At 43.5% G+C, this 13,785-nt stretch overlaps 2 protein-coding genes across 8 annotated transcripts; one reads left to right on the top strand and one right to left on the bottom strand.

Moving 5' to 3' along the window:
• The first annotated feature begins 146 nt into the window (after nt 1-146).
• Nucleotides 147-7,898, top strand: stau1 (staufen double-stranded RNA binding protein 1). 7 transcript variants are annotated; one of them, XM_086199422.1, is made up of 15 exons: nt 147-331; nt 2,036-2,338; nt 2,452-2,573; nt 2,697-2,841; nt 2,952-3,105; nt 3,215-3,386; nt 3,477-3,572; nt 3,691-3,903; nt 3,994-4,137; nt 4,243-4,389; nt 4,481-4,556; nt 4,631-4,974; nt 5,100-5,222; nt 6,230-6,309; nt 7,121-7,898. In XM_086199422.1, the coding sequence occupies exons 2-15, from the start codon at nt 2,146-2,148 to the stop codon at nt 7,206-7,208; spliced, it is 2,097 nt and encodes a 698-aa protein (XP_086055548.1). In that variant the 5' UTR covers nt 147-331; nt 2,036-2,145; the 3' UTR covers nt 7,209-7,898. The 7 variants fall into 7 exon arrangements, with proteins under 7 accessions (XP_086055548.1, XP_086055552.1, XP_086055547.1 ...); XM_086199426.1 differs by having other exon boundaries at nt 2,949-3,105; nt 4,655-4,974; XM_086199421.1 differs by having other exon boundaries at nt 2,949-3,105.
• An 835-nt stretch (nt 7,899-8,733) lies between these two features.
• rdh20 (retinol dehydrogenase 20) lies at nt 8,734-12,712 on the bottom strand. Its single transcript, XM_086199427.1, has 5 exons — nt 12,224-12,712; nt 10,594-10,692; nt 10,288-10,433; nt 9,386-9,517; nt 8,734-9,311 (listed from the first exon to the last, which is right to left on the bottom strand). The coding sequence occupies exons 1-5, from the start codon at nt 12,674-12,676 to the stop codon at nt 9,191-9,193; spliced, it is 951 nt and encodes a 316-aa protein (XP_086055553.1). The 5' UTR covers nt 12,677-12,712; the 3' UTR covers nt 8,734-9,190.
• Between the last annotated feature and the right edge of the window lie 1,073 nt (nt 12,713-13,785).

The raw sequence follows: 13,785 nt of genomic DNA, 5'->3' as shown, positions 1-13,785 counted from the left end.
TTGAATTGAACTTTGTTGTATTGCTGTTACTTGTCTGTGACTGACCAGTTGAACGGTCTTGCAACACACTTGACGCCACGCCATCATTCATTGGACTGTGCTTTATTTTGGAAGTATTTCCTCTTGTCGATGTCACTTCCGGAAGAGAGAATCGAGACAGGGCCATTCTCTTTAGTGTTTGCCCTGTCTTCCTTATGTCCATCTCTTCACCGCCCGCATTTTGATTAAAAAAAAAATAAGACTGGCTCTTCAAACTGGCCTTTGGCAAAGCAACCGACACTTGATCAATGTGTCCGATGGCGTAACTCACACAGAACAAAAGGACGACGAGGTGAGGCTTAGTTTGTGCAATGACTCGACGAGGGTACCGATAGGGGTTAGCTGGCTAGCTAGGCTAGCAGTTTCACCGGCTGCTCAGTCTCACTAATAAAAGCCGTAAGAGTCACTTAAACAGGATGAATACAACGGTGTCAGCTATTGTCCTTTTCGGTAAGAAGATGCATCTTTTCGAAAATAGCTTTGCTTTAGACATTTAAGCGGTTGTAAGTGTTTTAGTGTAAGTTGTCTCTTTGTGCACTTCCTGCCACTGTGGATGAAGCTAATTGGCTAACGTGGTCTTTTGGGAAAGCTCCTGTGGTCTTCCGGCGGCCTGCTTTCATCCCACCGTCCAGATAAAATGTTCTTTATAGGCTTTTCCACATGCTTTGTCAAACAATTTGATAAAGTATAAGCACATTGATGTGTGACTGTGGAGCATATCCATCAGCCTGTAGATATTGACGCTAGCTAGTTTGCCGGCTAACCTTTTTTTTTTTTAACAATTAAAGCTATTTAAACTTGACCCGGTTCATCAAAATGTGTATCATGCAAATATTTAATGAAGCGACGAGGTACAAGTTATGTATTTTTGCATGTGTATTTAATGGGCTTAAGGAGCCATTCATTGAACAGCCAGACCAGGTAGCATCCCGCATCCGTGCACCTCAGTTGAGAACAATGTGTTCGTTGTTGTTTTAGCTGCACTGTTAATTCACTATTAGGTTTGAGCCGATTGTTGACGAGCAACATTCGAGCTAACAGTGCTAGTGTCTCTACTGAGGAATGACGTGGCTATGTCAACACGTTTATTCTGTAAACGTGTCCGAGTCTGCTCATTCACACACTGCAGGCTTGTTATGATGGAGTGAAGCAAAACCCGGAATGGTGCAGTTGGCACGGCTGCTAAATACAACTGATTTGTTAATTAACTATTCCCTAAATGTTTTTCTGTCAATATAATTTATCCCCCGAAGGAAGAGTTCAATTGCTGCACTCTGTCACCACTAGCATAATTGAAATCACAACCTATAAATAAGCATAATTGTCCAGCGTCCTCTGCTCCTTTCTTTTGTATCATGACATTCTCTCTTATGCCCTTGTCTGTATGAGTGCATAGAATTGATCTCATCCATTTGTGGGGTCTAAGATGAAATGTGATGCGCAAAAGCTAAGTACTCAGTTGCTGCAGCACTGTAACTGCACAGATGGTGCTGATTTTAAACCTGATCTGGCTGTCAGGAACCATTTGCTGTATATTCATGTTTCCCTGTAGTCTACATAGGTTTCTTCTCCCGGGCAAGACTCAGCGAACAGCAGCCTGTATTGAAATAACTTGACTATTCCCTCCTGGGGATGGGAATCGGAGGCATGGCTCATAAAATAATTGGTATCATGACCTCTTAGAATCTACCTTGTATGCCCACAAGCTTATCAATGCTAGCATATTTTTTGATGTCTTTTTTCTGTACTGTGTTAGGAAAAAAGATGAGGAGCCATAAAATTCATTTGAGCAATCTAAAATTTTATAGGCAGGTTTCCAGTACATACCTTTTTGTATATAGTTAACAAATGAATACATTTCAGGAATCAACAAACAATTGGCCTGATAAGTAGAATCCATAACTTCAGTGATATCCCACCCAATGGATACTCTTATTTCTGTTGTATTTAAAGATGTGCTAATCTCCGTTACTTCTGTTAAATCCTCTTTTTCCAGGCGGAGCTTCACATTCAAACCTCCTCAATCAACAGATTCCCTATAGTGGCAGAGCTGCACACTTCTTATCTCAACCTCAGCCTATTATTGACAAAGCTAGACCAACAAGGATGTCCCAGCTCCAGTTTCAGTGTCCGGCGAGCCCCATGCCTGCTGCTTCTGCCCCGCTGCAGCTGGGGCAGCCACAGCCTGGGTACAGCATCCCCTGTGCCTCAGGCACCTTACCCTCAGAGAGCGCCAGCCAGCCCACCAGGAGCTCCGCTCTCCCTGCAGGTTCAGCCACGCCCTATACTACCACCACAGGTTTGTTCACAAAGCCTCGTTTTAGCATTTGAATATTTGGGATGCTCAAATTTTTCCACATTGTGATAATGCCTATATGTTGAGAGTATCCAGGATCTTTTTCTTTATTACAGTATCTAACATGGCAAACCCTAAAGAGAAGACCCCCATGTGTTTGGTGAATGAGTTAGCCCGTTTCAACAAGATTCAACCTGAATATAAGCTACTTTGTGAGCAAGGGCCAGCTCACTCTAAGGTACACTGGTTTCACAAACCAACCTGTGGGGAAGGAGTCAATTAGTTTCTGGTTTAATGATAGACCACGCATGAATTTCAGAGTCTTTTGTCTGAGTTTTGGCTCCTGCGTTGCATCTCTTAGATATTCTCAGTGAGGCTCACCCTGGGAGATCAGCACTGGGAGGCTGAGGGGACCAGCATCAAGAAAGCCCAGCATTCTGCTGCTGCCTCTGCCCTTGCTGAGACTACACTACCCAAGCCCACCATCAGGACACCCCGCAACACAGGCAAGAATCTAGGTGGGCTGCTCCCACTGGTGCTGTTCAGGAGTGTAGCTCACGTGCTGGTTTGTTCTGTCTTGGATTCATTGTGTTTATATGTGCTGGCCTTACAGCAGACGGCATGACGCATACCATGGAGTTGAATGCGCTATGTATGAAGCTTGGGAAAAAGCCCATGTATAAACCTCTAGACCCTTACCCGGGAATGAGACCACCAAACTTCAACTACAATGTCCGAGCTCCTGGGCCGTACCAGCGCTCTATGCAGCAGTGAGTTTCCTTTAAAGCAAAAGATCCTTTCATCCTAGTTTTATCGACGATTTTGTGAAGTCTGTTTGTGAGATTGGAGTTGCATTTCTCGAGTGGACTGTGTGTCCAGGTATTACTACCCATTTGCTCCAGTGGGGCCAATGTTATACCACATGGAATTATCCATCGGGTGCCAGCAGTTCATTGGGAAGGGGCGAACGCGGCAGTTAGCCAAACATGACGCTGCTGGAAAGGCTCTGAAAGTTCTGCAGAAGGAGCCCATACTGCAACAGTTGCCAGTGGTGAGAAAAGAAGTGCACAGTCAGCATGAAATAGTGCCAGAACTGTTTTGAGCAATTGAATCCAGCCTTACTGCTTTCTGCTCCCCACAGATTAACGGAGAGCCTGAGGAAGAGAACCTCAACAAATCCGAAATCAGCCAAGTGTTTGAAATTGCACTGAAACGCAACTTACCTGTTAATTTTGAGGTGATACATTTACTCATTTATGGGAGCTCATCAGGTCAATCATATGTAGTCACAATGCCTCTTTTAGCCTTGTTGTACTTGTTTAAATCCAAATTGGTGACATCTTGGTATTTTCTAGGTTTTAAAAGAAGATGGCCCCCCACACATGAAGAGATTTTTAGTGCGTGTTACAGTTGGCGAGTTCTCTGGAGAAGGTGAGGGAAAGAGTAAAAAGATTGCCAAGAAGCTGTCAGCTGCAGCAGTGCTGGCCGAGTTGAAGAGGCTACCCTATATACCCAGTGTAGAAAAGACACTGCCACGCATCAAGAAGAAAACCAAATCTATCATGAAGGTAATTTAAATGTGCTGAACTGGAAAGAGGATCATCAGTACAGACCTAAAGACTCCTCATTAAGTTATAATGAACATGTCATGCCAACAGCTGCAGACCAGCCCAGAATATGGTCAGGGTATGAATCCCATCAGCCGCCTGGCTCAGATCCAGCAGGCCAAGAAAGAGAAGGAGCCGGAGTACACTATGGTGACGGAGAGGGGTCTACCACGCCGTCGCGAGTTCGTCATGCAGGTGAGTCAGCAGTTAATGAACCGAGCCACCCGCTCCACTTATGCAACATTTGTCTCCTGTGCGTGTTCTTGTTGATGTGTATTTGCTGCATGTTTGCTATAACAGGTGACTGTATGCGGCCAGTCTGCAGAGGGAATGGGACCTAGCAAGAAGGTGGCCAAGAGGAACGCAGCAGAGAAAATGCTGGAACTCTTGGGATATAAAGTGCCTCAGCCTCAACCTCCCAAACCGGCACTCAAAACGGACGAGAAGGTTACTTGTAGATGTTCTTTCCAGTCATTAGTCAAGACAGTTGACCAGATCATGTATATATGATGTTGTTTCTTGTGTTTGTGATATTCAGACCCCAGTGAAAAAAGCTGGTGATGGGCGCAAAGTGACCTTCTTTGAACCTGGTTCTGTAGAGGAGGTGGCATTGGGTGAGTTGAGTGTTTCTATACTCTACTATGTAGCAGTGGTCATAGTGTATCTTTTTATATATATTTTTTAATAGAATGTCTCCATAAAAAATCTGAAGTGTCCAAGGAGGAGGACTTCCGCCTGCCTTACTTGAGCCACCAGCAGCTGCCTGCAGGTATCCTGCCCATGGTACCAGAGGTGGCTCAAGCGGTGGGAGCTTGCCAAGGATCCCACGCAAAGGACTACAGTCGAGCAGTGCCCAACCCAGGCAAGGCCACTGTCACTGCCGTCATTGCCAATGAGCTGCTTTACGCAGGGACATCTCTGACTGCCGAAACTATCCTGAAGAACAAAAACAACCTGTCTCATCTGCCCCATGGACCCCTCACCAGACCCTCAGAACAGCTTGGTTTTCTTGCATCTGTGCAGGGCCTACAGGTAACCAACTGCTTTGCCCTTTTAAACTCAGTCAGGCCACCAGTGCATTCATTAGTTTGGACTTAAACTTGTTTTTTTACATAACAACTATTACATATTTCCTGATCTGGTTCATTTTCTTGCAGGTGGAATACAAAGACTTTCCTAAAAACAATAAGAATGAGTTTGTGTCTCTGATAAACTGCTCCTCCCAACCACCGCTCATCAGTCATGGGATTGGAAAAGATGTAGAATCTTGTCATGATATGGTGAGTTTATCACTGCTGTTTCACTCACATGGCAATGTATTGATTTCATCCTGTAAAATTTGCTAGATGGAACATTTGTTTGTGAGTTTACATTGATGTTACAGCAGAGACAACATTTTTGATGAGATATGAGAGGAAGATGACCTGACAGTTGTGGAAGGATAACGTAGACGTCTCTCCGCGCTCCAGATCCAGAGCTCACTCTGAGCTCATGATACTCATCTATTATTTGAAGTATCTGTGAGATTTCACAGCAAACACTACCAGTCCAGATTCTCCTCTCTGTCTGCTACAAGCTCTGCTCAACGTCCAACTGTATCTCTGTCTTTCTGAGGCTATCAGCTTTGCTCTTAACAATGTCCAACATCCTGTCAGCATTGTTTGTTTTTTTCCCACCTGCATTCTATGACTCAAAAGCAGAGCCGTGCAGGTCTATGCAGGGTTGGAAAATAAGGCATCCTGTCGCTGAACAAGTCACAGTGGATGCTGCAGGTGTGCCAGTTTTCCCAGCAAGTTGTAGCTTTGAATCAGTCAAGAAGATCACATTCAAACACGGCCAGTAAAAATCAGCCATGCCACGAGGCTGAAAACTGCTCATCCTCCCACACATCTCAGAGAGGACTCTGCTGCTGCTTTGATTCACAACAGTGCAGCTCTCACGTTGCCACTTTTACAGATACAACAACTTAGAAGTGCACTTGGAACTTAGAGAGGGCAGATCTCTGCGAAGGGCCATAACCCACTTGTCATTATTTGTAAATTTGCAACTGAAACAATTGGTTATGCTTCCAAAATGACCAGAAGTGGGCCTGAATATTTTCATCAACGTCACTGAAATATTTCCTGAGAAAATGTACCGTGCGATTGATGTTTGACAATTTAAACTCAGTCTTTTTTTGTTTTGTTTTTATTAAAAAAACTACACACTATCACAAAAACGAGCCTTTTATTGTAGTGGGTAAGATTCAGAGTGAGCAGCAGCTCACAGCTATTCTTTGTTCCTACAGGCTGCACTGAATATATTGAAGATGCTCTCTGAGTTGGACCAGCAGCCAAATGAGAGAGCAGGAAATGGACCGGTCCCTGGGTAAGCAGCCACAAACAGCTACAACAGCATCCACAATAAGTAGAAAGGACCAGTGTGTAAGATTGGGTTACATCCAGTGGTGACGTTGCAAATTGGAGCCCCTCGCCTTTCCTCTCCCTCGAGAGGACCTTTGGTGGACTGCAGGATCAATCATGTCTGATTTCTGTTGTTTCACAGCTTTGAATTGTGATTTGAGTCCAAATTATAACAAACGTAGGAACAGTCATTTAGATAAATTCTAACTTTGTTCGGCTACATAGTCAGCCTGTCCCACATGATGTGACCCCTCTGGTAATGTAACCATCTTCCATCACCGTCTTTTCTTTGTACTTTGATTCCGGTTAGTCAGGACCGTGAAAGGATCCCAGCTCACCCAACACGAGTTAGATGTTCTTCCTCCATCGGTCAGCAGAACACCCTCTACTAGTTAATTTACGGGGGTCCAGAGTTAGACAAATATGACAAAACACATAAAGAAGCAATCAACTTTTAAACCAAAAGCCTGTTGGCTTGTCTGTTCTCGGCTACTTTGGTTACAACATGGCGGACAGATGAGCAGCTCCAGTTGTTAAAAGGTGTAGGTATACACTGATGCAAGAATGCTCCTTTTAGCTACTTCGACTGTATTTCTGCTAAAAGATTCCGCACACTGGACTTTGATGTTCTAAATAAGAAATCTCTCGTGCAAACATGTCACTGTGAATGAAGGACTGAACACCACTGCATGTAAAATCATCTACCAACAGGAACATCGGTGGACTGATGAGCTTTGAACATGACTTATATTTGTTTTGGGGGTTTTTTTTTGCAGATGTGGCAAGCAGGAGATTGAAGGTGAGCTGCACCTCAAACAGGCTAACTCAAGCACATTGGCACAGACCCTGGATGGCACTGTTTAGATGATCAGGTTGGGTTGTCTGTAAAAGCACTAGAGAAAAACTCCGACACTGTGTTCTTAATCTGTTTTATACGGCTGCAGGATGCTCTGGGCACCATCAGCACTAAACCATCACTGTTCATATTCATCATTCTGAAATGTTCAGTTAAACAAGATTGACTGGAAAAACTGGTTTCCCCTCCTTGATGTTGTTTAATTGTTCACATTTTCTTTGTTGCTTTGTAGAAAAATTAGCTGCATCCTAGTCAATGATTTTGGGGGTTTTCTTCATGTGGAAAAAAAAAAAGAAGCGATATACTGTGAACTATGTTTTGTTTTGTCTAGAAGTTTTCTCTCTCTGAGACCTGCTAACTCTTGTTTTTAAGTGTTATTCCCCTGAGGTAATTAATGAAACACAATCTTAGGAAGGTTTAGACCTCATCTTTGTCTAGGGTGCAGCTGGTGAACCTCTGTTGATTTTCCTGGAGTGCTTTGCATCAACAACCACAAGTGAAGTGTTCTTGACATAACCATGTAGGTCCGGGAAGAATTTGTTACTAAGTGTAGCGTGTGATGTAATGTGATGTTGTCTTCACTTTGTGTGGCGAGGAAGTTTCTCTGATGCTCCTGTGACCTCCCTTATGTCAGCCTCCCATCTCTGCTCCCCCCCATGGTAATTAAACCCGCGTGCTGTCTAGCACCAAACAAGTAACGTTATCGTGTCTTCTTTTATAACTGCTAATGCCGTAATGTGTGTTAGACTAATCCTTCATCTACAATCAGTATAATTTAAAACAACTGTTCACAAAATTTGAGCAAATTTATTGAAAAACTACATCGATGAGGACATGTAAGCCTCTGATGCAAATGTCCACGTGTTTGATTATTCATTCTTCTCCCCAACGGGAGCTTGTTCTGGGTTGCTGTGTGTGTGTACTGGGGTGTAGTACGTACAGAAAGTTACTCAATTTTAAATGCAGATACTTTGATGAAATTTAACCTGGACTAGTGATTTTCTTCTGTTCATCCTCGCAATCATGATTAAATAATCTTACATTTTTTGCATTGAAAGATATCATCAACAACTTAACCTGTTAGAACCTCTCATTTGTGTCAGACAGTCTTTATAGCCAGAGTCCAATCAAATGTTACCTGTCTCCCTTAACCAAATCTGCGCTGCTCAAATCACCCTTAAACCACAGTAAACAAGTGTTTCCATGTGCAGCACGCACACATCCACCACTGCCATGTCAGAGAGAGGAAGGTGGTGCTGCTTCCCGCCCCTGGTGAGTAAAATCACACTTGCGTTGAGGTTGTGTGTGTTGTTTACTGCTGTCTTGAGTTAAAACCCCTGAGTCCTTCTGATCCACGGAGCAGAGGGAGGAAGGACAGCACTCGCTAACAAAAGGTTTAATCTTGTGGAAAAATGAAATGATGAATCTGTGTTCCAAATATATTTGAATCATGTTCCCTTGCAGAACCTCTCCAGGTTTTTGAGACACTTCTGTTCTTACTCACAGAGCTTCTTCTTTCCTCATTTGCTTCATTCTTCAGTTGTCAGCACTCACCTGTCTGCTGGAGCTAAACGGAGCCACCGGAGTTGATATTTTCATTCATTTTATTTTATGTAAACGTACAGTACAATATTCTGTTACAACATGCAATTGTAGATGTTAAAATTCTCATTTGGTCAGTTCAGGGTTCATTCACAAGTTTAAAGTGACGACATTTTGGATCAGCTTTAAATCGGAACATTCTTGAAATCTTTTTCAGGGCTGATGACCACTTGTCTGAGTCGTCACCATCGAGGCTTCTGAATGATCCGTCTGAAACTCCTCAAGTCTTTCCATCTCTGCATCACTGCATCAACATGTGATTGAACCCTGGCAGCTGCTCTTTTGTCCACACAAGCAGACAGATGCTTTTTTTCTGTTTTGCATCATGTGGTATTTGAGAACCCCTTTTGAGTGACGTGATTTTAAAGTTGGATGTATTCATTTGAGATTATGCCACCGTAGTGACACAATTTGACACTTGTCTCTTCTTGGCATCGATAAAAGGGTACATGCATTTATCGGACCCCAAGAAACGATACGTAACCACGTTGGATTCCCATGGCAACAACCTGAAAGACAAAGCGTGATGCAAGCTTACTGCGGACATTAACTGTGCAACATAAATGCGTGTCCTGATACTCACGCCCTGGAGAGGAAAGGCAGGTAGGTGAGACGTGGGATGCACACGAGTGGTTGGTCTATCAGGATGGCATTCATGGCCTGTTCAACACAGTACTGGGGTTCCAGAGGGGCTAGTATCAGTTCCACTTCCTCCCTGTTAGTGCCACCCAAGGACAAACAGGTTGGCACTCGCAGTGAGTTGCATGAGCTGGGTGAAGCAGCACAAGCGCTCCTCTTCATTGATACACAATCCTGCTGTAATTGTTGCTTTTTTTTATTATATTTTGAAGTATCTCAGTAACTCGGCAAGGTTATGAGGGTTGTCAGCAGCTGTTCACGGTGCTGAAAAGCGCTTTTATTATGTGTTATCGTGAAAGATGCTTTTGTTAATTTATAGGTAGGGAATCATTAAGGCTGTTATTTGCTATTCTTTATAGACAAGTAGATGCTGGGAAGGATGAGACTTCTCGTTATTTCAAAGCAAAAACATACCTTTGTGACCCCAGAATGTAGAAAGAGCCAGCAACGTCTATATTTAGCGTAAAGCTAATGGCGACTGATGGCTGTCAACAGCAAAACTGTCCAAAAACTGTCAAACACATCATCTGGTACATTCCAAATCTTTATCCAGTTGTACGCTGTTTGGATGTTACTTCTCTGTCCAGGAATTTATAATGCTGAAAGTGCAAATAATGCACCAAAGTGTGAAATTATAGCACATAGATCCAAATGAGCTGGAATCCCCTTGTTTTCTCTTTTGTTTTTTAAATCTTTTTATGGCCCCATGTTAGCATGATAGCATTTTTACATTTTTCCCCATTTTGTTTTGTACTCTAAATGGCACCAACCAGAGTGATGAAACCCACACAATGTCTGAATTAAACAAAGGACCGGAGTCAGACGGGGAACATGAATAAGACATACCGTATCTTGCAGCCCTCAAACATGCCCGTGTCAACAATGTAGGGACAGACCAGAGTCGTCTTCACTCCTTCCACCTCCTCCGCCAGCAGCTCATGGGCCAGAGACTCATGGAAACCCACCGCAGCAAACTTACTGGCACAGTAATCCTGTCTCACATTAAAAACCGACACATAAACGCAATCTCACTGTGTTTTGACAAGAAGAAAATGCAACTCATCGACTCTGACAGCTCTGTGACGTAATTGCAACAATAAATCTGTCCTATCTTAGTGTTGCAGTGAGGTTTCTCCCTCCCTCCCACTTCACCTCAACACAAGCTGTGCTGAAGAGCCCGAGGACGCTGGCGATGGTCACAATGTGTCCGTGATTCTGGGCTTTCATTTGAGGGAGAAAGGCCTTCACCGTCTGAAACACACACGCACGCACACACACACACACACCTTGTTAAAACATGAGGCAACAAACAGTGTGGACTGAAACGTTGCTCAATGTGAAGGAAGCTTATGCTACACTAGCAGCTTCATATTAAGAGGATTGATGAGGGAATCCGTAGCATGAAGGGGATCATGTTAATACATTTTTTTACACGTCATGCGTCACATCACACACAATAACCTACTCTGTAAAGCAGCCGATGATGAAAAGCAACTTAATTATTTAGCAACTCATACACTTGAATCCTAATGTCACTCAGTCCCTGAGTCATTGTGTTGGACTTAAAAAGGTGTACGACCTAACAAAAGGGTCAAATGTGACGGGGAAAAAGGAAATAGTTTCATGTATCCGTGATTTAAGTTGGTCAATTTGATTCTGAGGCCTCCTGAGCATCCAGAGTGTGACGTGATATTCAAAACTCTTCCTCGTTGATCTGTCAAGGTCTTAACCATCTTGTACCGTGACCCCTGACGTCCAATGCTCTCAAGAAGACTTCACAAAATATATTCAAGGCTGTTTTTATCTTTCTGCTTTTTTGATAATGGCAGGTTTCTGTTCACAGGGAACTGACTAATAAAAAACCTCTTATAAACTTTAAAATCAACATTCATGCGAGCAACCTTGAAACGCCATTAAAATGTAGGAAAATGAGTGAATGCACTGTACCTCTGCTAAGGTGCCAGTTTTTATTTTTCTGAAACTTAACATATCATGACCATGGAGCATCATGTTCAGATGTCTTAGATGATAGATGAGCTGCATGTTCTGAGCAAATACATTTCTGTGAAAAGTGAAAACTGTGGCCAATTCAACAAACACCTGTGACTCTGTGTGTGATGGACTCAAATGGTAAATGGACTCAATTTTATAGAGTGCTTTTCTACCTTAGCAGCACTCAAAGCGCTTCACAGTGTCATCTCATTCACACACACACACACACACACTGATGGTGGACGCTGCCATGCAAGGCGCCAGCCTACTCATCAGGAGCAATTATGGGTTCAGTATCTTACTCAAGGACACTTCAATATGGTCACCGGGGTCCAGGATCGAACCAGCAACCCTTTGGTTGCTGGACGACCACTCATCCCCTGAGCCGTGCCGCCCATGTGTGATGTCACACATCCAATACTCAGTCAAAACATGCTCTTCTCCAACATCTATCAATGTGACGGAAAGATAATTAGTGCATCTGCCCTGTGACTCAGAGCCTCATCAAACTTGAATGGCTTCGTCCTCCATCAAGTTTGGTGAAATTTGGCCTCATAGTTTTTTTGGAAATAGTAAAACATCTAAAAGTACCCACAGACACACGTAATTGTGATATACTGGCAGCCATCACTATGATATTATATAATAATATATGATATTATATAAGAAATATTCTACAGCTCTATTCGGAGTAAAGGCCACTGGTCCTGTGAGGGGCTTCATCTCCTCTGCACCGATTGTTGAATTCAAACTAGACTATTTCAAACGCGTATTGACTGAAGGGTCTCACCCAGAAGAGGGCGTGACAGTTGACCTTCATGGTCTTCTCCATCAGTTCATCTGGACAGTCCAGCATGCGTTCACCAGCCACCACTCCGGCGTTGTTCACTAGCATGGTAACATCCCGGCCCAGGTCCTTCCGTACCAGCTCTGCGCTGCGATACACGTCCTCCCTGTTGGTGACGTCCACCGTGTAGGTGTGAGCCTTACCCCCCATCTCACGCACCAGCTTGGCTGTCTGCTCATTGGAGCTGCTGTTGATGTCCCATAGCACCACTTCTGCACCGTGCTTAGTGAACTCCTGGGCAAAGAGACGACCCAGACCGCCGCCTGATCCAGTGATCAGCACCAGCTCCTCTTCAATAGGTTTGGTGCGAGGACGCAGGACAATGCGTACAGTGTTACGCAGGATGAAGTAAATCACATCCAGCAGCATCATCTGAAGGTCCATTAGAAAAATCATTCTGACACTGGCTCCAAGTTCACACCTGTGAGTTTCTTGCGTTCTAAGCTTGAGATGATGCAGACAGCCAAGCTGGTGTTTCCCTCCGTCTGAGACTCCCGTTCTCCATCCTTGGTGTATTTAAACACTCTCCTCACGGATTAGAAGAAATACTTTGAGCTCTTAATCAAACCACCTTTGCTGTGAGCTGTGAATGTGTGCATTACACTCAGGAAAGTAACGTGTTGGATGGAATTACTGCAAGCACACATTCTTGACGTTTCAGGGCCTTTGTAGGACACGTTTGCAACACGTGAAACTAGTAAATATACTGAGGTTCACAATAAAAGGTCGAAGAAGGAGGTAATTCTCACACATAGGACATATTAGGGTGAGCAGAGCACAGAAATAGAATCACAAGTGTAATTAATGAGTATTTTCACATATTTGAGTCATACAGAAAGAAGTAAGGATGTGAAAGCTGTTTATTAAATGCTAAAACCCTTACAGATGCATTCCTGCCTTACAGCAAAGCTTATAAGTAACAGGTTCAGTAAAGGGACATCATTTAATGCCAGGCTTGGTCCCACCTTCACCTGTCCTTAAGTGAGAATCATACTGAACTGGTAAGTAAGGAGATTACTAACTGTAAATCTCCGCAGTGCTTCTTAATTCCAAAGAAGGCGTTTTTTTTTTTTTGTGTATCACGTTCTTGTTGTCTAGGCCAACACTGGCAGCCTTGTTTCCTCCCAATGTTGGCATGTGAGCCCCGTTCAGTGAATCATTCCAGGGAGTTTCCAGGTTTGACGTAAAACCACTACAGATCCTCAGTCGAGAAACACAGTTATCCTGCAGACACTTACAGAGAACTGATCTGTCGCTTGATTATGACTAAAAACTACATTTTAACATCATTTGAAAATAATATTCATTCACAGCAGTTGTAGCAAATGAGTATAACTCCACATTCATAACTTGGTGAGTGGAATACAAAAAATGGCCGCCTGGAAGAAAGCTTCAGATATGAGATTGTTGAGATAGAACAGTGTTTCTCAATCCTGGTCCTCAAGGTACACTGGCCTGCATGTTTTAGACGTAGCCCTGCTCCAACACCCCTGATTCAAACGAGT

The sequence above is a fragment of the Aulostomus chinensis genome, chromosome 3, assembly GCF_037954235.1.
Source record: "Aulostomus chinensis isolate RoL2024-O1b breed Wild chromosome 3, RoL_Achi_v1.0, whole genome shotgun sequence".
In the NCBI taxonomy this organism is placed as follows: Eukaryota; Metazoa; Chordata; class Actinopteri; order Syngnathiformes; family Aulostomidae; genus Aulostomus; species Aulostomus chinensis.
Note: the sequence above shows the minus strand (reverse complement) of the source record. Positions and strands in the feature narration are given on the sequence as shown.